Source organism: Agelaius phoeniceus, chromosome 4 (genome assembly GCF_051311805.1).
Source record: "Agelaius phoeniceus isolate bAgePho1 chromosome 4, bAgePho1.hap1, whole genome shotgun sequence".
Taxonomy (NCBI): Eukaryota; Metazoa; Chordata; class Aves; order Passeriformes; family Icteridae; genus Agelaius; species Agelaius phoeniceus.
The window spans coordinates 68,802,854-68,824,590 of NC_135268.1; the positions used below are offsets into that span (position 1 = coordinate 68,802,854).

Sequence of the window (21,737 nt, forward strand, 5' to 3'; positions counted from 1 at the left end):
TCAGCCAAATGATTTCTGAAAGGTACAACCAAAATCAGTGTTTCATATGGAAATATAAAGAAAACAACAGACTTATTTTTATGGCTCCAAAGAACTATCAAAGAAACCAGAAATCACTTCAGAATACCAGCACAGTTGGAAGCTGGCAATTTGTACCTTTACAAGCCACTTTTGTCACTGCATGACAATATTCTGCTCCTTCTCAACAGTTTACTTTGAGGCTGTAGAGGGAGCTACCCTAAAGTCTTCCTAGATGTCTGCAGATGAGGGTACTGGAGAGACAGCTGCTAGGAGAGGGTCTCCATCTGGAAAAGCAGCTTGTAATCAACTGGAAAACCACATCCAGCAGAGAAGCACCTCAACCCAGCAGACTTATGAAGGAAACAGTTCCCAGTGAAACACCACTGCCTTCTTAGCCAGTGGCTCAGAGCACTGAATTCCTGCATCCCTAGGAGATGATTTATTAGTCACAAGAGTTGTGTTATATTTTTATTGTCTTCACAGATAAATCAGGCCAGCAAGACATCCGTAACCATACACACAAAATATTTATCAAAACAATTAACATTACAAATCTCCTTTTAAAATAATTTATTTCACCGATTTCTTTTTAAATGGTACTGTCTTACAACATACATTATTCAACAAAGATGTGCAGAACAGACTCTAAAATAAGAAACACTTAAATTAAGCAATTGTCTCCGATTAGAATTTCAATTTCACCCACATCCCAACTTGTAAATGTTTGCTGGAATACGCTTCTCTTGTAGGCTTGATTTTTGTGCTTACAAAAACAGCATCAAGTTTTCAGATGTTGAAGAGAACAAATTATTTGTAAGGTAAGTTTGCATTCAGTTCAACATACAAGGCAACCAAATGATTCTGTCATTAACGTTAGCATCATGTATATTTTAGTTCACTGCACTAACATTTAAACTAAAACTTCAAACCACGTAATCTTTTAAGTGACTAACATTTAAAAGGCAAGCAGTAATATCCTGAAAGCTTACAAAAGACAAGGGCACACAGCTAAGACGGGGGCTCACTCGACAAAGGCTGCGGGTGTGTGTATGGCTGCTTTTTTTTGTAGGACGCCCACCTGCAGACGGGACAGCAGTGCCGCCCGCCCGCCAGCCACTTCATGATGCAATTCTGGTGGAACACGTGGCCGCAGGGCAGGCCCATCAGCAGGCAGCCCTTTGCAAAATTTTCTAGACACACCACGCATTCTGTACAGTGCAACATGTCGGAGGGCCAGGCTGCCCAGTCTGGCTCCAGGTCACCCGCGGAGCTGTAGGAGCTGTAGGAGCTGGCTTTGCGCTCGCATGGCTCGTGGTGACAAGAGTGACTGGCACAGGAACAGGCATCCACACCCCCTTCACTGCACCCGTGACACGGGCTCAGCTCATCGTCCTCCGAGACCTCTCTGTCGCTACTGAAGACCTCTTTGTTCTCACTGTCAGAGTCACTTTCGCTGTCTGGAAAGGTTTCCAGCGTTTCCTCGTCAGAGTGGGCGCTGAGGCATTGAAACCTCCACATGGGTAAGTTTTTTATATAATCAGTTGGTATCAGAGGGTGAAGCCAGAGATCAGGGAAAGCCAACCGCTCCAAGAACAAATCTGGGTCTTCATCCCAGTCTGAGTCAAAAGGGAAGTGTTGAAAAGAAGCAATGGGATGAAACAGGTAGCTGGTGTACCAGTCCCACAGGCTCGACAGCCACTCCAGATTATTGGCATTTACTTCATCCGTGTTGTTATTGCGCCTTCGCTTCTTCTCAAAGTAATCAATTAGTAAACCATGGCCAAGGTACGTGCTGAGGAAGAGGGCTGGATGAGAGGAGTAGAACATCCAATCTGCCCTCACCCAAGAAGCCAAAGTAGTTGTGTTCGAGTACCTGAAGAGTTTTAAACTGTACTCATAAAAGCTGTCTAAGTAGGGTAGTTGCAAAAAACCTAACACTGGTAGCCAGGAAATAATTAATAGTGAATTATACGTCCCTAAAGTGCTTATAAGAACTACAAAACGCTTTATAGTGGCGCCTTGTGTAATAAACAGGTCCATCCAAGCCATCAGATTAACCAAAACTAAACTTAAAACAAATAAATCGTTAACTTCTGGTTGCAACGAGCGCAAAAAGGAATCCATGGCACGTAGTGATATGAATTCACCAGTGTTATTTCCATACCTGTAAATCCCTTCAGGAGTCCTCAGTATATATGATGGTGTTTTGTAGATACCGATTTCTGCCATGTAACTTTTATTGTCCCAGTTTTCCACGTTGACAAAAATAAACTCTACTCTTCCAGTAAACTTTACACTCAGTGCAGAGAAGAAGGCCGGAGGCTGGTCGAGGTTGGCAAACAGGTATATTTTCACTCGGTACTGGTCACTTTTGTTCCATTCTTCTTTCAAATGCTCAGAGTTGTAGATGGTTTTGATCCGAGAGGCAGCGTGGGCTGTGATCCATTTGAAGATGTGCTCCACTTCGATCTTGCGCCCGTTGTATTCCTTCAGCATCACTTTGCCCTTGGAGGTACTGGTCTGTGGAACCGACATAATGAGGGTGGATTTCAGCCAGCCCCTCCTCTTGCAGTATCTACAAAGAAAATGGCAGGTTAGATTCCAATTTCATAGCCCCAGAACTGAGTCCTTACATTTCTATTCTAAGCCCAAAAATGAGACATGCTGAGCACCTGGGAACCCTTATAATACAATACCAGGAAATAAGAGTACCCAATATTCTCTGCCAAAGCGTATTTATTCTTACAATATCTTTATATCTTACAGGAATATTGTAAAGAGATATGCATTCATAAAACAGGAAGAGTAATAGTGTTAATTTTCACAGGTCATTAAAGTAAACAAAGCCATGCAGCCCTTGATGCTTTATAACTGGATTTGAATAATACACAAGCTGACTCTTTGCTTTAAAGCTTTAGTATTAAAAGCTACTTTTCCTTGGCCTTCCAGGCAAGAAGAAAACCACTCCAGTGTAACTCAATATCCCACAGCTTTCCCAGTGCTTCCTTCCATCCTGGTTTTGCCAAACAGCCGTGGGGTGAAGTTGGGCAGACACTGGTCTCTTTGCAGTTGCTTTAATGAAGCTGACAAGTGTCCACTTCCTACTGGGACCATTTTGTCAAGATGCAGACAGGCTAAGGGGTGAGGTGAGAGAGCTGGCCACAAAACCAGCAGAGCAGGAAGCACACACATGGTGCTGGATGATTTGGGCTAAAAAAAATACCCACACTGTCCGGCAGGCAGATGGGATGAACCCCAAATCCAAAACTAAAAGAAAAGGCTCCTTATGGCTGAACCCTGAGTCGTGGTGCAGAGCACAGTAATTCTCACAAGATCCCTTCTCTCATGCATCTTTCCCACCAATATCACTACACCAAATTATCTAGTCCTCCTTTAAGGAAATATCTGGCAAGCTTCAACAATCAAACTATGACAGAACCAAGAGGCATGCACACTGTCTGAGAACCCTGTACATTGGGACCACCAGCCTCCATCCACCAGCCATCTTCCCTAGCTCCTCTGTGGTTTTGCTCTGTCAACATGTATTTAGACAATTACAACTCCCCTTCCCAAGAATCTGAATGCAGCATTTTTAGAAAGAGCCATAAGATATTAACCTGCTAATAAAGGTATGCTGATTACTGCAGCATGTAGTATTCTTCTGAATTTCAGCTGCAACCTGATGAAAACTATTCACAAGGGTTTACTCGATAAAACATTTCTTGTATTAAAAAAATGAATTTAATTTAAAACATGGTATTTGATCAGAACATTAAGGCTACCTAGATATGCAAAGAGAAAACACTGCCAAATTTTTAAGATGTTCAAATACAAGATTATTTTGCCTAAGCACTACAAAGCCTAAGAATTTCCTCTTATGATTAACATTGAGATTTCTGTAAACATTTAGGACTTAAGCTGCATAAGATGTGCGTATCCATACATGCCACTGGAATTCTAGACAAAGTCTCCTGTCATGTAAAGCAAACGCCTCCAACAAAATGTTTAAAAAAAGCCTCTTTTTACAGCAGCAGAGAATTATTAATAGCTTCTTTGGCTCTGCTCTTCTTTCCTGGTTAGAAATCATAGGCAAACACAGTGACTCTTGCACAGCACACTGTGTGTTGTCCAAGGGTGTGTGCCAGTTTATATATAAACATACATTTGTCAGGGAACAGGATTTGGCAGTAATTCTGGGAGGCAGGCACTGTATGCAAGGTTCATGCTAACCTGTGCTTTCCCCTTCCAGATGGTGATATATTGACTAAAACTGATCTATTCAGCTTTGTCCTAAGCAAGCACAGTTCCTTTCCCTGAATGCCTAACCTGGAAGGCCAAACTCTTCTGTTCATTCCTCTCCACTGCTGTATTATGCTCTCCACAGTCTAATCATGCATTACCCACACGATGCTTTAGGAAGCTGCAGAGCTGATAAATAATGTAATGGAGCATTCTGAGCAGACTTTAGGAGAGATAAAAACACGAATAAAGCCACCTTCTGTCACAGCTACTTTTACAACACAGCAAGCCCTGCTGCTAGAACACAGCTGAGCCTTAAGATACTCTTGGGATTTAGATAATCCTTTAAGGATATACCTGGGGTCACTGGAGCAGTTAAAAGTGCCAGTACGGATGCCGAATCTCGAGACTTTCTTCACCATTTTCTCCCAGTGGACTTTACCCACCAGTGGGCTTCTGTCATTTGCTATGACCTATTGCCAAAAGGAAATACCAGTTTAGTATCACAGTCAGCTTGGTTCCTGAAATAAAGAGCAAGTTTCAAGAAAACAGAGTGCTGGTCATGCTTGATAGTCCTTCCCCTTCTTTTAGGGTACAGAGGATGAATGTACAGCTGGGAGTCATGGTAAATGTCTTTGGAGAGTGAAGCACTAAGACAGAAATGTGGTTCTACAGAGAGAAAGAAGTGCATCATGATGTTAAGATACCAAAATCAGCGGTAGTTAACAAAAACTTTGGTAAAATAACAAAACTATCATTAACCAATTCATAGTGGAGGAGAAAGGAGAAGGGTGCAGCAGGTTCCTCTTCTTTGCAATAAAAAACCCCCATCATTTTATTACAATTCTCCCTCAGAACTTACAACACACCAAAGAAACCTTGTCTCAGAGCAGCAGAATGAGTGGGAATGCATGTACCTGGTACCAGATTAAACTGCCAACAGCCATTCCTGAGCGCTGCAAACTGCTGATTAAACCCCCAGAGAGTGCCTAAGGATCTTGACTCCTTCCAGCTTTGCCCCTGACTCACTCTGCAACTTGATGTGACTGTTCCACCAACTCCAGTGTCCCATCTGCCATTTCAGGACAATCACTTGCTGTGATATATCCCAAGGTTTAATTTGCTCTAACCCACTATATTAAAGCTGTATTTGAGGTTACCTCACTGTAAGCTTCTCCTGACACAGATGACAAAGAAGCACATTCATCCTCTGACTTATATCTGTGCAGGGAGGGGGGAAAAACCCACAAGGAGAAGAAAACTCTGCCTGCTGCCAGCTGACAGGTAATTTTGAATGACATGACTGATCATGCACTATTCCACAAGCCATCACATTTTCTATTTTAGAAACAACTCACATGCTTCTGCAGGCTTACTGGCAGCCACTTAAAATATATTTTTAAATTAAATATTGAAACTTCCATTTGTTAGATATTTGTTTACCCGCCATTAAACTTATCCCAATCGTTTTCTGACTTAATAACCTCAAATGTCAGCTTGCCCCTGGAAGCTGGGCTGTCACCATGATTAACAGTTCTCTGTGGACATGCTGAGATTCAGCCTAGAAAGCATGTCCAGCCTTTGAGACTCATAAATATTATCTGCTTTGTGGTAAGCAGCAGCCTCACAGAATCTTAAAATAGAAGAATTCACCAAGCAGAATGCTCTACATAGGGAAACAAACTGAAGTCACAGATTACATTTCTATTCCACTAAGCCCAAAATGTTTAAATAACACTGGAGGTGAAAATCTAGGTAAGAATCCTTCAAGTTATTCTTAAAACACACACATCATATAGAAAAGCCTTTTTGATTAGATAAATGAAACCATCACACACTGAGACAACCAGCTGGGAAATCTACTGTATTACTGTATTACATCACCCAATGTGACTGAAGCTTTGGGTATTTTAAACTTCTTTCTTTCATGCACTTCAATCAAGGGAGACCAAATTCCTAAAGACACCCTAAAGCCATAAAATATCCTTAAAATATCCTCAGAGCTACTATGGCATGATAAATGTACCCAACATGGCAACCAACCACTATGTTTTATTAGTAAACACAGAAGTAAAACTCTGGTGACTGGATTACTCTTCAATACAACTACTCAGAGATTGGCTTCTTCTAAAACTCTGTGTGCATGCTGTGAAACAGAGATGAGAGAACGTTAATGTGTGCAGGAGGACAGATCCTGCTCACTGCTTCTTCTGCCTGGCACCACAACATTCACTTTAAGTGTCAAGACAAAAATTTGTTGCAAATACAGTCACCATTATATTTTAACACCAGCTTAATTAATTTCCTATGAAAAAGTCTTTCCTCCTGGAGAAAGTTATTTATACTGAAGAACAATGACCTAAGGAGCAGTCTGTATTTTGTAACTACACAGAGGAACTCTGCTATGGTTTTGCATACTGAAGCTTCATAAAATATTTTGGGCTCGTGCTTTTTTATGTCATTATGGAAAAAAAATCCAAATAAACATGTCCATTGCAGCTGCTCTTTGCAGACAACACCCACTTACAGCACTGGGAGCTCACCATGCCAAGGCAAGGCTTTGTATTTTGGAAAGCAGTCACCACCTCTGTGCATGAGGGAGTCCAAGAAAACACTGCAGGTTAAGCAATCAAAATGTACTTCAGTTTAAATTAAAAATAACCTGCAAACACTTGTAACAGATTTTATTTTAAAAGTGTGAATTTTGATAAGTTAAGAAATTTAGCTTAAAAACCTGTGACTGAGGAGATTGGGAATTTGAATGTGGAAGAGGCCTGGAAGTTCTTCAAGCCCATGGTGTTAAAGCTATCAGGATTTTATATTTCAAGTAAGAAAAAAAAAAAGGTTGCCAAGTCCTGCACTTCTTCCTAGCAATCACTTCCAAAGAGAGGTTAGAAATAGTTTGACAATCTACAAGGATTGAAATAAAGGTCAAAAAGAAGAGCTATCAAAGAAAGATATGTAGGAAAAAAAAAAGCAAGGAAAAATGAGCTATTCAAGTTAGGTCACACAAAGACTATTACAAGTTGTACCAAAAGGTTTTTCAGTCATATGAATAAGAATAGAAGAGGGGGAGAAGCAGCAGGATCACCAAACAATGAAGATAGGATAGAAATGTAGGATAATTTTCTTTTTATAGTTAAATTAATACTGTGACTCAGTTTTCAGTGGAGGGGAGAAGTGGCTGGCCATGGACCAGTTAAGCAAATTTATGGGAAGAAACTACATCATCTGAAGGTGAAAGCAGAACTCAAATAACTTAATGCACTTAAATCAGAGTCAGCAGGGTATCTCCATCCTAGAACAAGCACACAGGATCACAGGTGAACCTGTGAAAATTTCCTGCAAACCCCTGTCAGACCAATTCACATTTTGACAGGACAGTAACAAGTTTGTAGCTATATTTAAGAGCAAATGCAAAAAAATCCCACCAGGTTGATTTCAATAGGATGCAAAACGATAGAAGTTTTAGAGGTGCAGAGACAGTTGCATTTTCCACCTCTTTCCAGCATGCAACTACTAAAGATGTATCATTCCTGATTGACAGAAACCTTCCCTGAAGGAAAAGAACTGAGTTGCAAGAGAAAAAGGAAATGTAGTACCCTCTTTGTAGTTTGCTAGTGTATCATGTATTATGCCACATGGAAAAATTACATAAGAGCCACAGATAGGCTTTTATAGTGAGTGGAAAAAAAAAAGTTTTAAAATGAGCAAGAAATTGGCTACAGCAAAAAGACATCAAAATGCCAGAAAGGTGCTAACAGACTTAATAGATTTACCTTAGAGCTCAGTTCAGCATGTATTCCCATTAATGCCCTTCCTGTGGGAACTTGAAGTCTCCCAAAGCCATTTGTAGAAGACATAAAACTGGGAAGCACATCTATGTGAGAAAGAGGATTACAACACCATGCAGGAAGAGCTGCACAAATCTTGTAATGCAGAGTGTCACACATGGAATTGAATTCAGTAATGAACAGGACACTTGGGGAGTTCATCAGTTAGAAACAGCAACAGGAGCAAACGCTTGGGGCTATCAGCTGCTCCACGAGGAAACAAACACAGCCATCAACAGGAACTGGCTGCAAAACAAGCAAAGCCCAGGGAATATCACAAAACAAACTGGTCGACTGACCTCCCTTACTGGGAGGAGTGTGGTTGACATCAGGACACTGAAACTAAAGGGCAATGTCAATTCATGCCCAATAGGAACAAATTAGCCCTGAATACACCCAAGCCAGAAGTCAGACACACATTTCCAAGAAGAAAACAGTCAACAGGAGTATTTGAACAATTTACAGTGTAAGAGAGACAGCAAAATATTTTCTAAACACATATTCTACAGTCTAGCAGAAAGCTGAACTAGCTCATCAGAAAGGTCCCTTTCAATCACACACTCTATTTAATGTTACAGAAATAAAGCCCAAGCTCCGAGGAGAAGGTACCTTCTAGCAGATCAGCTAACACAGATGGGAAACAAACACCATGTCTGGAGAAGCACAAACCCTCTCAGCTTTGCTTATTATTAGCTATGTTCACAATCTGTGGCATATCACATGTCAGAGTGACAAGTAAGACAATGAGGGGAACTCAATTAATCCATTAATCATCTTAATGGGCTAAGGGAATCCAATAGGATCACAGTAACCCTGCTATTTAACAAGTTCACACCACAGAATGGATCTGCTCCCTAACCCAGGCCAGAGGATCAGCAGGGTCTGAATTACCATCTCTGTAATACTATAAATGCTGAGATTCTGATTATTTCAAAAGACAATGGAATAGGGAGCTTTTGCACTGGAAGAATTCTCATGACACTGAATTACACAGAATTACCCTCAAAGAGTTCAATCAAGAAAGTAATTAGAAAAATCAGTAAATTAGAAAAATAGAAATACTTTTATCTATATGTTAAAAGTAGTCATAGTTATGACATTAAAGAACAGACTTAAAGAGCAAATATCCCAGAACCCACTTGGAAAAAGAGGACTAAGTCAGCAAGGCACTCTGCCTCTCCTGCCTAATCCAAACCCAAAGTGTACTGGGCAGGTGCATCAATATTGCAACAGCTACTTTATAACCATCACAGATCCAGCTGCTCCTTAATTTCCAAGTACCATTAAGCATTTTAAAGATTATTTTATGAAACATAGATTCTTAAAATACAAGTAAAAATATGACTGAAATGGAAGAAGCTTGAGGAAGCCCAGCTGATGTTAGAGTTTGCTGTAGCAATGCAATATGCAAAGAAAACTCCTTTTCTGGTACCCCTGAAGTACTTGAGCATGACAGGACCTCACTTGAGCATTATCCTGTTTTCTGTGCATTTAAATCAGATTTTGTCCAATTTCTTTCAGACAGGTACGCAGAGATCTCAAAGCAGGTCACAGGAACAAGATTTGCTCTCAGGAAGTTTTGAAGCTCGCTCACAACTAAAAGTGTTCGAATATCACAAGGCATGACAGTGAGTCAGAGAGGGGCAAAAGCAGAACAAACACCTCATGTGCTCTAGCTCTCCTTATTTTAACCAATTCTAGCTGGGCCAGTGAGTGTCAGGCACACCTGCTCATACCAACAGCACACAATTTCAAATAGTGCAATAGTGTCATTTCAAACAGTAATAGTGATAACTTGGTTCTACAGCTCAGCCACAAAGACAATGACTCCAAGTGCTCCTCTGGGCACTAGGGCACTGTGACAGACTTTACACCATCAGGAAGAACAAAACCCATTAAGCAAGAGACACCATTCCCTGCTGCACACACACACTTCCAGGTGGTTCTGTCAGGAGCAGTCAGTCTCAGCCAGCCTCAGAGAGTCACTCTCCACATAAGGAATAAAGACATTTCAATTGGAAAAAGCCTGTGTACTTTTGCCAAAGACAAAACTTATTTGTAACTCATTTAATGAATTGGTAAGGCTGTACGAACATGAGAATTGTCTGTCTGCTTCAGTGGTTTCCAGTTTGAGACACCCATGCACTCCTCCACAGTGACTGCAGAGGGTAAATGAGCAGAGGAAACTCAATATTACTGTAAAGATTCCATGCATGACCTGGAAGATTTCTAGGGCTCCACAAAGATAAAAAGGTTCAAAAACTCTAGTCATAGAAGCCTTTTTCATCAACAGCTATGCTGCAAACTCTGCTTCTATATATAAAACAGATGTAAAAATACAATTAATTATAAATGGACTGGTAATTTACTTATTAGAAGCTTGGAAAAAAGCTCACTTATTCCAGATAATGTCAGTAAGTTTCTACATGAATGTCTGCACTTCTATTAATTCTGAGACATCTCACTTTCTGTTTATTATCTGACAATGTGTTAATGGAACTGAATTTCCACTTAGACTCTCTTTCCTAAGAATTCACAACTCATTCAGAATCCATCCATATGGACTGCAGATATCTGGAGATTTTTTGCCTTTCTTTTCCCAGAAAGAGATTGTGAGAAATCACATCTAAATAGGCAAGGACTACATCCATCACAGCATGCAGAAATTAACCACCTCAAAATTATGTGCAGTTTCTCCAGGGAGGTGAGGTGACCTGTGCACTGATCTGGACAATCAGTTATGCTGTCAGTTAAGTCAGAGATTGAGAATAAATGGCTTCTGCAATGAGTTAACACAGATACAGAGGCAGTACAAGGACTATTCTATTCCAGCTGGTGGTATTCTGCACCCTTGACTGGATATGAAGCCTCTCAAGAAGAAAACTGAAACTTAAAATCAGGTATCTTGTGGTAAATGATCCTGAAGGGCTATTGGAAAAGACACAAAAACTGAATTATGTATTTTGAAAGAATTGAGTGTTTCTGCTTTGTTTCTTTTTAGCAACATGAGCTGATCACCTGGCAAAATTCAGAATGCAAATAAATATGAAAATCACTCATCCTACATGCAAGCAAAAGGAAGAACAAACAAACCATCACCACCAAAATGCTATAGGCACATCCCTTGCCCTGTGACTACACCACTTGAACCAGAAACTGAGATGCAGAATAGACTGCAGAATTTTATATCCATAATAATGGCCTTTGCAGCTCTACCAGACACAATCAAAATGTCTGTCCTTGTACTTCAATGCCAAGAAAAACGTTCCCTTTACTTCTCTCTGCCACTATGTTATAGTAGAGACTTTAATAATAAAAATACACATTCATTTAGATTTTAACTTCATTCAGAGAGGATTTTTTTCTGTAGATAATTTTCAAAAGCCATAATGACTACAATACTGTTGGATGTGACAGGATTCTAGAGACTAACCAGAGCCTGGCAAAGTAAGAACATTACATGTAACTCCCCTAACCAACAAAAGCAGCAGCTCCAGAAACTGAAAGCCACCTTCCTTGCCAGCCAAAGAAGTGCACAACAGCAGCTGGCAAGCAAGAAGAACAACATGAAAGGAAAGGTGATGAGATCATGAGCTAAAAGGAGAAAGAACATGCTGCTGTTTCTTGCTCTATGGAAGTGCCACACAGGAGCTGTGAACAGCTACACTGGTAAACAAATTACCACTGGACCAGGATGCTTTGCATGTGGATTACCAGAATATAAAGAAACAAAGCCACAAAACACTGATTCCCCTTGTACTGACTTTGACTTTCTACAAGGAACTCATCTGGCTGACTCTAAATCATAAACTGGCACCTCAGTTTTTGTCAAACATATCAAGAAATAGTAATTGTTTCCTCCTTTTTCCTTTGATTCTCTACAGACAGTGATGGCTATCACACTCCCAGCCTGTGCCACACCAGAAATTTCATCTATATGCACTGGAAAATAAAAAACATCTTCAAAGTCTCAGTCCTCTCACAGACCATCCCAAAGTTCAAACCAACTCAAGCAGCAGCCACTGTGCCAGCTGAGGCAGAACTGCTCCTCTCCCTCTGCTCCTTTCCAGCAGCCCCCAGAGAACAGGGATTCAGGGCTCAGGATACTGAAAAGGATCTGTAGATTCTTTCTGCTTCCCAGCCAGCAGCAACAGAGCAGGGGAATCTCTGACCTTGCCCATGGTCACCAAATCCATCCTCACTCCCCTCCATGAGCATCGAGCTGCTTAATTAGCTGGAAACTTTCCACAGGATTCCAAAAGCAAAGGAGGATGGGCGAGGGAGGGAATCCAGAGCTAGAACTGGGAAGTGATGGTAAAAATCAGCTCTGCAGGGATAAGATCTAAGAAGAGTGGGAAAACCTGTGAAAGGACATGAAGAATCCAGCACAGGAGTTATCCAGGCAGGAGTTGTGGTGGGGAATGGAGCAAATGAAAACTCAAAGTGATGAAAACTCAAAAAGCAAGAATGAAAAATAGAAATTCGACATCTCTTGTGGTTTTTATTGTAGAGAAACAGACAAATAGTGTTCAGCAAGTAAATTATTCTGTAAATTCCACTAATTTTTTTTTTCCACAGCTATTGTGACCAACTGAATAGCTGTGCAAATATTCCCAGAATGATGACAACATCCATCACACTGGAGATATCAAAACACAGCCTATCTGACCTGCTATTAGGATGCTAGTGGAAAATCCATTACAAATAAAATTCTGCAAGCAAGAGTCAACAGAGAACTATCATATTTCACCCTTTTGAGCTGCACAGGGAGGAGGGAAGGTTTTTCACCACATATTCATGCTTGTATTTGTCAGCTAGCTTGGGGACATGTAAACTGCCTTTCAACACTCTCCCTCTGCTTGAAGCATACCCTCCTGTATGATTTAAACCTCAAACTTGGATTCAATAAACTCCAAGTGTATCCTTCCCACAACACAAATGCCATCCTGAGTCTGAAGGGAATCTGTCCTCTGGTCTATTTTGGGATGAGATCTGATGTGCTGACAGTACAGGTGTAATAAATAGCTTATCAAGATTTAATGACTTCCTGTTCAATAGAAAACATGAAGTGAGACCAGACAAACCAGGTAGGAGCTGTCAACGGAACAATTAATTGCCTGGTGGGGAATTCACCTGTGTGAATTCCACCTAATATGGGTGTTAGGAGGAAAAATATGCCTTAAAAAATACCCTCTTGTCAACAGAGAAGTTGACACAGAAAAATAACTTCTACATTTTGGTCTAGGTTACTTATGTTCTCAGGAATGATGATTAATTGCTTCAGTATCTATCCCATTGGAAAAAGTCTGTCTTTATTTTCCTAAGTGATCCCTTGTTCTCATGCAGCCCTTGGAAAACAGGCTGTAAAACTGCTGGGCACAAAAGGCATGGGAGAAAGTTAACTTCAAGCCACGGAATATGTTGCAGAAGCAGCCTGCTAGCCTGGGAAGTTGGCAGACTGAGATTCTTCCTGCCTTTGTGAAGAGCCAACAGCGATTTTACAAGTGCTCTAAGCCCCTTAGACAAGCAGAAACTTAAACTGGTTGAGTCTGAGCATGCAATGCAACCAAAGGGAAGAGCAGCACCAGGAGCCTGTGCCAGCTGAGAGCATCTCTACTAAAGCACCTACTTCACACATCACAAGGCTCTCACAAAACCAGGGCCAAGGACTTGCATACTCTGTGTACTTCAGTGTGTGCTGCTCTGCTTGTTTCCTCGTTCTAAAATGCCTGCTTTTCAAAAAGCAATCCAAAGAATAACAAGCTTTTTTTCCCTTCCTGTCTGTATAGCAATTCTGGCACTTCCAGCCTTTCTTGTTTTATTTCTCTATTCTTCACCTCCTGGATGAAGTTTATCTTTGTCACCATCTCCCTGTTACACATTTTTACAACTAGTTAACTACCCCCATCAACTCCTCCTTTGAAACACATTTTGGGTGTGATCAATATATATTAAAACAAAAGGTTAAATTTATATACCTGTACCAGCCAGATCCCATCTTTTGTGTCTTCTACAAGCTCATAGAAATGCATTTCACCACTGAAGTTTGTACTGGAAACCGATTCAGAGGCCTCTTCCTCCTTGAGAGCTGAATAAAGCTCTCCTTCCATGAGGTCTCCTGAAAAAGAGACAATTGGAAAAATTCAATTAAATGGCACTGGAGAAAGATTACTTAATGAATTCTAGTAACAGTTTAACTAACTGTATTTGCAAGGTTGCTCAGAGAACCTTTCAGTGCAAAGGTATCTAAACCTTAAGCTGTTACTATAATTCTATCTCTGGTGACGTGACTGAACAATTTGACCTCAGTGAGACCACAGAAGACATGAATGCTCTGTTTCTGATTACACAGATGCACCACACATGCATGAGCACACAAAGGAATAAAAGAACATCTTCTAAGGCTCATTCTCTGCAAATAACAACATTCAGTGGCTGAGAGCAATTTTAGCCTGTACATCTTTGCTTTCGTTTCACAGGATTGCAATTTTGCAGCAAGCAATTTCTTAAGACTGATAATTCAAACAGACTTCCAGAATTTCAATCATTAATTCTGGACCAAAACCCAATGTTTGTGGTCCTGTTGCTAGTAAAAATCTCAGGCAGAATAATTTAGCTGGTGGCTTTTGTTTGCACAGTTGGGAAAAGTTCCCATGAACTCCAAATGCAGCGACATAAAGAGCTCACGGTAAAATCATCTGATTATGTTTCCTGCGTAATCTCATTTCCGTCTCATGTTCTGTTTCACAATCATTACAAACACAGTTAATGACAACCTGCATTCTAGTAACTAATCTACTAAGCTTTAAGAAATGAAGTCTTGTCCAAAACCAGTTTCCTTAAAAATATAAAAATAAGTGCAGCAGCTGAAACCCTTTAGGGGTTTGCAAAAATATTCGTAAAATTTAGAGGGGAAAAAAACCCAACAAAACGCAACCACAGAAAAATGCTGCAAAGCCTGTTGGTATGAGAAGTGTTTCCATGACATTTGAAGAAGTTGGTTAATACTGTTTGTTTGGAATTAAACACTTCCCTGCAGCATATGCAACCCAAACATCATGACATCATTAAAGTACCTGACAGCCAAGGAGTGAAAGTGATTGGAAACAAAAGTGAAAGTGCCTAATGCTTTTTGCTGTTGGAGCAGCAAAGCCAATAAACAACATAAAAACATAAATAAACAATGAACAGCGACAGCAAAATACATTTAAATGCCCAGGATTTATATCAATTATTTAAACCAGCATTTTTAAGGTTATATGGCAGGCACTACATCCATCCAAATCCTTCTCCCTCTCTGTCGAGACATTAGAGACCCTCACTGCCTATCCTGACTGCTGGGATTTCTCTCTTGCCTGGATCACCAGCCCTTCCATCACTGATTTAAAAGCAACTACTCATATTTTCCTTCTTGGCTGGCACTACAGCTATTACATCAGCCCCATCTCCCAGTCCTTGGGGCCAGCTCCCTCCGGCTGCTCCAGGCAGCATCCTTACTTTCAGGGCACTTCTGCCATTCTTCCATCTCCACTGCTCTTCACCAGCCCCGAGAAGTCCATCTCCTTTACCTGGTTCTCCTTACTTCTGAAATGCCTCCCTGCCTTTTTCCGAGCTGATTTTTGTATGCAGGAACTAGTTCTGCTCCCCTTGTATAAAACCATCTCAACCCAGGGTACCCATCCCTTGCTCTCCTCAGCTATGAAATCATCGCTTTCCTTGGGGCCCATCTTGATAACCGTACCTGTAATAAACCCAGCAAACGGCTGGGCATACACGGGAACAAGCTGGCCCCAGCTGTAAACAGTAGCCTACTGCAGCTATTCGGAGTCTCTCCTCCTCGTTTTTCACGGCAGACGACATCGGGTCGCATCTGTGCCACCCGCACTGACCCGAGCGCCCGCAGCGGAACTCCCGGGGAAGGGGAGGGCCGGGCCGGGCCGGGAAGGGAAGGGAAGGGCCGCTGCTGGTGCCCCGTCCAGCGCAGGCCTTCCACTCGCTCGGGCTCACAACGCCGCCGGGCTGTGACCGTCACCCCCCGAGATCCCTGCGTTCCCCCCACGGACCCCCCTTGCCGGGGGGAGCCAGCTCGCTCCCCAAACCCGCCCTGCCGAGGGAAGCAGCGCCCGCGTCTCCATCCAAGGGCGGCCGGAGCCCAGGCGGGGGTGGCCGGGCGCCGACCTCCGTCCGTCCCCCCGGGTCACGGGGCAGCTCCGCGTACCTGACTTCTCCACCAGCTCCCGCACATCCTTCTTCTCGGGCAGCCCCGAGTGCCCCAGCCCGCGGCACTCCAGGATGGTCCGCAGCTTCCTGAAGCTCAGCGCCACCGGGTCCACCAGCTGCGTGGCGAGGAAGCCGCTCTCGTACCACGCCACGGCCTCGAACACCCGGGCCAGCACGAAGAGCGCCAGGAAGTAGAGCAGCAAACAGCACAGCTTCACCCACATCTTCCCGGGAGCGCCGAGCCGGAGGCCGGGCTGGGGAGGGAGGGAGGGGAGCGGGGGCTGTCAGGGGAGCGGGGCCGCGGCCCCCCCGCCTCCCGCCCGCCGCTGCTGCTGTCCCCGCCCCGGCGGAGCCGCGGAGACATAACAGTGACGCGAGCAGCCGGCACCGCCCCCCTGCCCCTTTTTCCCCTTTTCCCCTTCCCCTTTTCCCCTTCTCCTTCCCCCCGCCGTGATTCAGCACTGCGGCCCGACCCCGCACCACCGGGCTCGGGGGGCGGTCGCGTCCCTGTCCCCGGCTGCAACTTTGGACCCTGCGGCTGCGCTTTGCTGCGAGAAAAATAATATATATAAATACCTCGGATAGCGGGGAGGGAGAGGGCAGGATCCGACTCGGCCGACGCTTTTCATGAAAAGAAAAATATTTACAGAGCCAGAACTGGGGGCCGGTATTTGCAGGGCCGATGTGTTCGGGCAGTTTTAGGGCAGCTTAGTGGACAGAGTTTATTTGGATTCGGGCTTCTGGGTGTAGGGATGATCCCTGCGCTCCTCATTCCCGCACGCCAGCCCCGCTCCCAGCCCTCGGCTGGCGCGAAAGCAAATTCCAAAATTCCTCAGTGAGATTCATCTGCGCGGCTCTGAAAGCAAATTCCAAAATTCCACAGTGAGATTCATCTGCGCGGCTCTGAAAGCAAATTCCAAAATTCCACAGTGAGATTCATCTGCGCGGCTCGGAGCTCGGACTCTGCGGCTTGGCCTCGGCGCTGGGAGCTTGTGCCAAAGCGACAGCCAAAGGCAAGCGTGAGCTGCACCCCGACTTCGGACAAGGGTTTAAGTTGGGGCTGTGCTCACACTGGAAGCATTTTGGAGCACAGCGTGGATCCCCGCTGAAGTGGATCTTTGAAGAACCGTGCTAGGCTGTACAAAGAAGTGTTGGCCTGCAAAGATACAATTTAGCCTGCTACAAAAAAAAAAAGTACTAAAATCAAGCTACTGCCTCGAGATGAAGGCTCTCCTCTGAAAGAAACTCAACAGTGCTTCTGTATATTCAGTTATTTTAAGAATCCGTAATTTGCATGAAAATTGGCAGCTCATACAGATGAGCACAAAAATAGCACAGCTTAAATTTAAAAATACTGAGAACCCCCCAGAGTGTACATGCTGTAATTCTGTACTATCCATTTTCAAAAAGGTACACTAATAATGATCTGGAAAAAAGCATTTAAATCATTGTACTCCTCAGAGCCTTTAAAACACATTTAAATGTTTCTCAGTGTGTTGATATGATTTTTAAAGGAAAAAACTCAACAATCCATGTTCAGCTCATTCTGTGACATGGCCAACACAGCCTCTTCCAGAAGAAAATTCATGGCACTGTGTTCTTCAGGAATGGGCTCTTTTTGGTTCTTGAAAGGGGACAAGTGGAGGGATTGCAGATGTAGCCACTCACAAAGCTCTTATGGGCTGGTAAATGTTGTGCCCTTCCACTGCAAGTCATATACAACTTTATTCTTCAACATTTTTATCTGGAAAAGATAAAAGTAGAGTCCAAACCTTGTATGTGCTGGTACCACTCTGTTAAATACAAAGGGATTTCAGCAGCTCTGTTGGGTTTGCAGCAAGCCTCAGGTGGCAGGTCCAGGTGGGACAGAGGGTCCCAGGGGCACAGCTCCCAGAGCCCAGGTGGGACAGAGGGTCCCAGAGGCACAGCTCCCAGCGCCCAGGTGGGACACAGGGTCCCAGGGGCACAGCTCACAGAGCCCAGGTGGGACAGAGGGTCCCAGGTGGGACAGAGGGTCCCAGGGGCACAGCTCCCAGAGCCCAGGTGGGACAGAGGGTCCCAGGGGCACAGCTCCCAGAGCCAAGTGCTGCTCTCTCCTTCCCAGCCACTGCAGCCTGGGAAACCTGCCCTGCCTCAGCCAGGGCCCATCCCCTAATGAGCAGGTGGCAAAGCATCAGGAAGATGAATCCTTTGCCCTTGGCAAAAGCAAAGGGAGTGGCTTTGTCCCTGCAGCTGGTGGAGCCAAGGACAGTCAATAAAACATTTCCCATCACCTGTCTGAGGGCCTCAGGCAGGCTCTGAGCCCTGGAGTGCCCCAGGAACAGGGTTCTTTTCCAGAAGCTTTGTGAAGACCCTTTTCTTTTGTCAGTTTTGCCTGATTTCTCTACCTTTTGTTGCAAGTGAGTGTGAAGTAACTCCCACCCGTGTGAAGTGACGGTGGGAGTTTGAAGAAGGACTTTGTATATTTAACTTTAGTTAGAAAACATTGTTGGGTTGTAGAGGGTTTTTTTTGTTTGGTTTGTTTTGGGTATTGTTTGGTTTGGTTTCTTTGTTTTACATGAGCACCTCAGACCCTACTCCAGTAGTTTCCTTTGATTCTTCCCTGTAATTTCTTCGGGGTGCCCTGGCTTCCCCCGGCAGGAAGGCACCTCACAACAATGACTCCTCTACGCTCACAGCTGAACTATTTGCAACACCAACTGCTGGGGAGGCTGTCACCAGCGTGTCATTTCCAGTGCTCATGGCCTGAGCTCAATGAGGCCCCTGCAGAGACAGAGCCAATCATCTGCCAGAACTCAAGGCCCTGGAGTAATTTCAGTAAAGTACAAATGATATTTCAAGCCAGTACCCAAAACAAAGCAGCTGCCAACACTGAAGCACCCGGATCAGGCGAGGATGCAACCAAGAACTGCAGGTGAGGAGTTAACCAAAGGTCTGGCAGAGCAAACCTAAATGGATCCAGTGCCTCCCCCAGGCTCTCTGATCCTCTCTTCCCTCCCCACTCTGCATCCCTGATGCACTAAGCTGACCCTACCAGAAAATGTTCCATTTCCTAGATGTAGCTGTCATTTGGTTTCTAGTTGCAGTGCAGAATGTCTTTGACATGTCACCTGCAAACAATCTTTCAGGGAGTTTTAATTATCTGGAAAATCTAAATATCTTAAGAGTGAATTGAAATTCATTGGGGCTGAACACAAAGATGACACACACTGGCATTTTTAAAGACCCCAGGGTTAACACTATTTAATTAACATCATTAAACAGTCATCAGTCAGTCAGTCCTATGCTCACAGAGCAAATATTACAAATGTGAAGAGAATGGAGACTATAAATTCCACCTTTAAACAAAAGCTCAAAGCAAGGATCTGCTTTTAAATAATTTTGGCAGCAAAGAAATTTTACTATAATTTAGGAGCTAATGAGCTGAAATCCTGAGAACTGGGACAGTCACCTTTCCTTGTCAGACAGCTAAATCTGCAGTCTTTATCTGCTGCCCCTTGGTAAATGGCAAGGATTCCCTCTCCTCCCCCATCCTCTCCTACTGGCAGTTGCTGACTGTGCAGCCTGGGAATACAGACAATAATCCACTTTCCAGACTTCTGGGGGGAACATAAGAAAAGTATTGTCATTTTGAAATCAGCAAAACAGAGGATTAACCATAAAACAGGGGATTAAACATCTTAATTTAATTCTTTACCATGTTAACATCACACCATTTTTAATGAGTTTACCAAGATAACAGCTCAGCAAACTAATATTCAAACAACCTGAAGGACAGTTTTCCCAAGAGCCAACTCTGCAATACAATTTACTTGGATGACAGGAACTGGACCTCCATGATCCTTGTGGGTTCCTTGCAACTCAGGATACTCTACAATTCTGTGAATTTCTGGGAATTCACCAACACAGAAACTCTTGATGTGCTTCTTTATCAACATGGGTGCATCTTGACATGTTTTAGGTGTCCCAGGAAACTGTGCCTCCTTGTAATTGATATTGAACAAATAACAGAAGCTTCTATGAGAATCTCAAAGCAATATTGCAGCAGCCCAGACATTATTGTGTTGTGGGCAGAGGAATTTTAAATCAGATGTTTCCTGCTTTATAGGAGTGGCCAAGGGGAAGCAGATTTAGCAGAGGTGTGAGTGTGTAACACAGTGACCACTCCTGAGTGTGAAAAGGCTCCAGGCTAAAGCCCTGGCTGTGGAACCGTGGACCCCTGGCATGGTTCGGCTTGGGAGGCACCTCAAGGACCGTCCAGTTCCACCCCCTGCCTTTTGGGTGAGGCAGTCCCGGCGATCTGGTGATGATTCACACAGGAATTCGGGTTGGGCTCAGAAGCCCAACCCCCTGCTCAGGGTCAGCTGTGACACCCGGGCAGGTGATCCAGGCTCGGGGTCAGCTGTGACACCCGGGCAGGTGATCGGGGCTTTCTGCAGCCACAGCTGGAGCTGATGGTCACCCCCTGCGGGAGTTTGATCTGCTGTAAACACACAGTGATTAATATTAGTCAAGGCAAATCAACTTACAGGAAGAGAATAAAATAATTAAAGCTTCAAATGAAGACGCTTTTTTCCCAGGCAGTTTGCATTTTCTGGTTTTGTACCAGTGAAAAACTTTTGTTTTTCAAATAAAAAGTTGTCGCCCCCTTGGAGAAGACCAGCTCTGTTTAACGTCCTAAATAAATAAATAAATAAATAAATAAGGAGCCCTTGCTTGAGTGTGCTGAGATGACCAAGGAGCCCACAGCAGAGGAGAACTTCACAAATTAAACCCCTGTGCTGATAAGCCAAAATACCAGAAGATAGTGCTTAAGCATAATTTGTGATTAAATAAAGAGCAAAAACATAGAAAAGCAGGAGTTTGGGCCAAAATGCGACCAATTACTGACACTGCACATCACACAAGTCCTCTGTTCTTGTGAGAATACTGAATTCCTGATTTTCCTGTCCCACCCAGCACTGTGGACACAGATGAAGCAACAAGACCCCAGGCTCAGACCAAGTGCTGGTTTTCCAGTTCACTTTGTCCAAATTTATCAGGAGCTTTGTTTGTACTGTGCTACACAAAACACAGAGTCCTGTGTGTCCTGGGCTGCTGCCTCCAGACCCCAAAGCTCATAGAGCCATCAGCATAAAACCACAGAATGGTTTGGGTTGGAAGAGACCTCGAAGACCATTCAGTTCCAAGCCCTTGCCATGTGCAGGGACACCTTCCACTAGCCCAGGTCACTCAGAGCTTCATCCCCAAACACTTCCAGGGATGAGGCATCCACAGCTTCCCTGGGCAGCCTATGCCAGTGCCTCCCCACCCCCACAGTAAAGAATTTTTTTCCTAATATCCAATCTAAATCTTCTTTCTTTCTCTCTGTAGCCATTCCCCCTTGTCCTGTCACTACATGCCCTTGTCAAGTCTTCTGTAAAT

The 21,737-nt window shown here is 43.5% G+C and overlaps 1 protein-coding gene across 2 annotated transcripts; it reads right to left on the reverse strand.

The window, feature by feature from the left end:
* Nucleotides 1-476: 476 nt before the first annotated feature.
* RNF103 (ring finger protein 103) lies at nt 477-17,264 on the reverse strand. Of its 2 annotated transcripts, XM_077177852.1 has the most exons (5): nt 16,890-17,264; nt 16,312-16,567; nt 14,072-14,211; nt 4,618-4,733; nt 477-2,596 (listed from the first exon to the last, which is right to left on the reverse strand). In XM_077177852.1, exons 2-5 carry the CDS (start codon nt 16,535-16,537, stop codon nt 1,030-1,032), a joined length of 2,049 nt encoding a protein of 682 aa, XP_077033967.1. In that variant the 5' UTR covers nt 16,538-16,567; nt 16,890-17,264; the 3' UTR covers nt 477-1,029. The 2 variants fall into 2 exon arrangements, with proteins under 2 accessions (XP_077033967.1, XP_054489337.2); XM_054633362.2 differs by lacking the exon at nt 16,890-17,264 and having other exon boundaries at nt 16,312-16,656.
* Between the last annotated feature and the right edge of the window lie 4,473 nt (nt 17,265-21,737).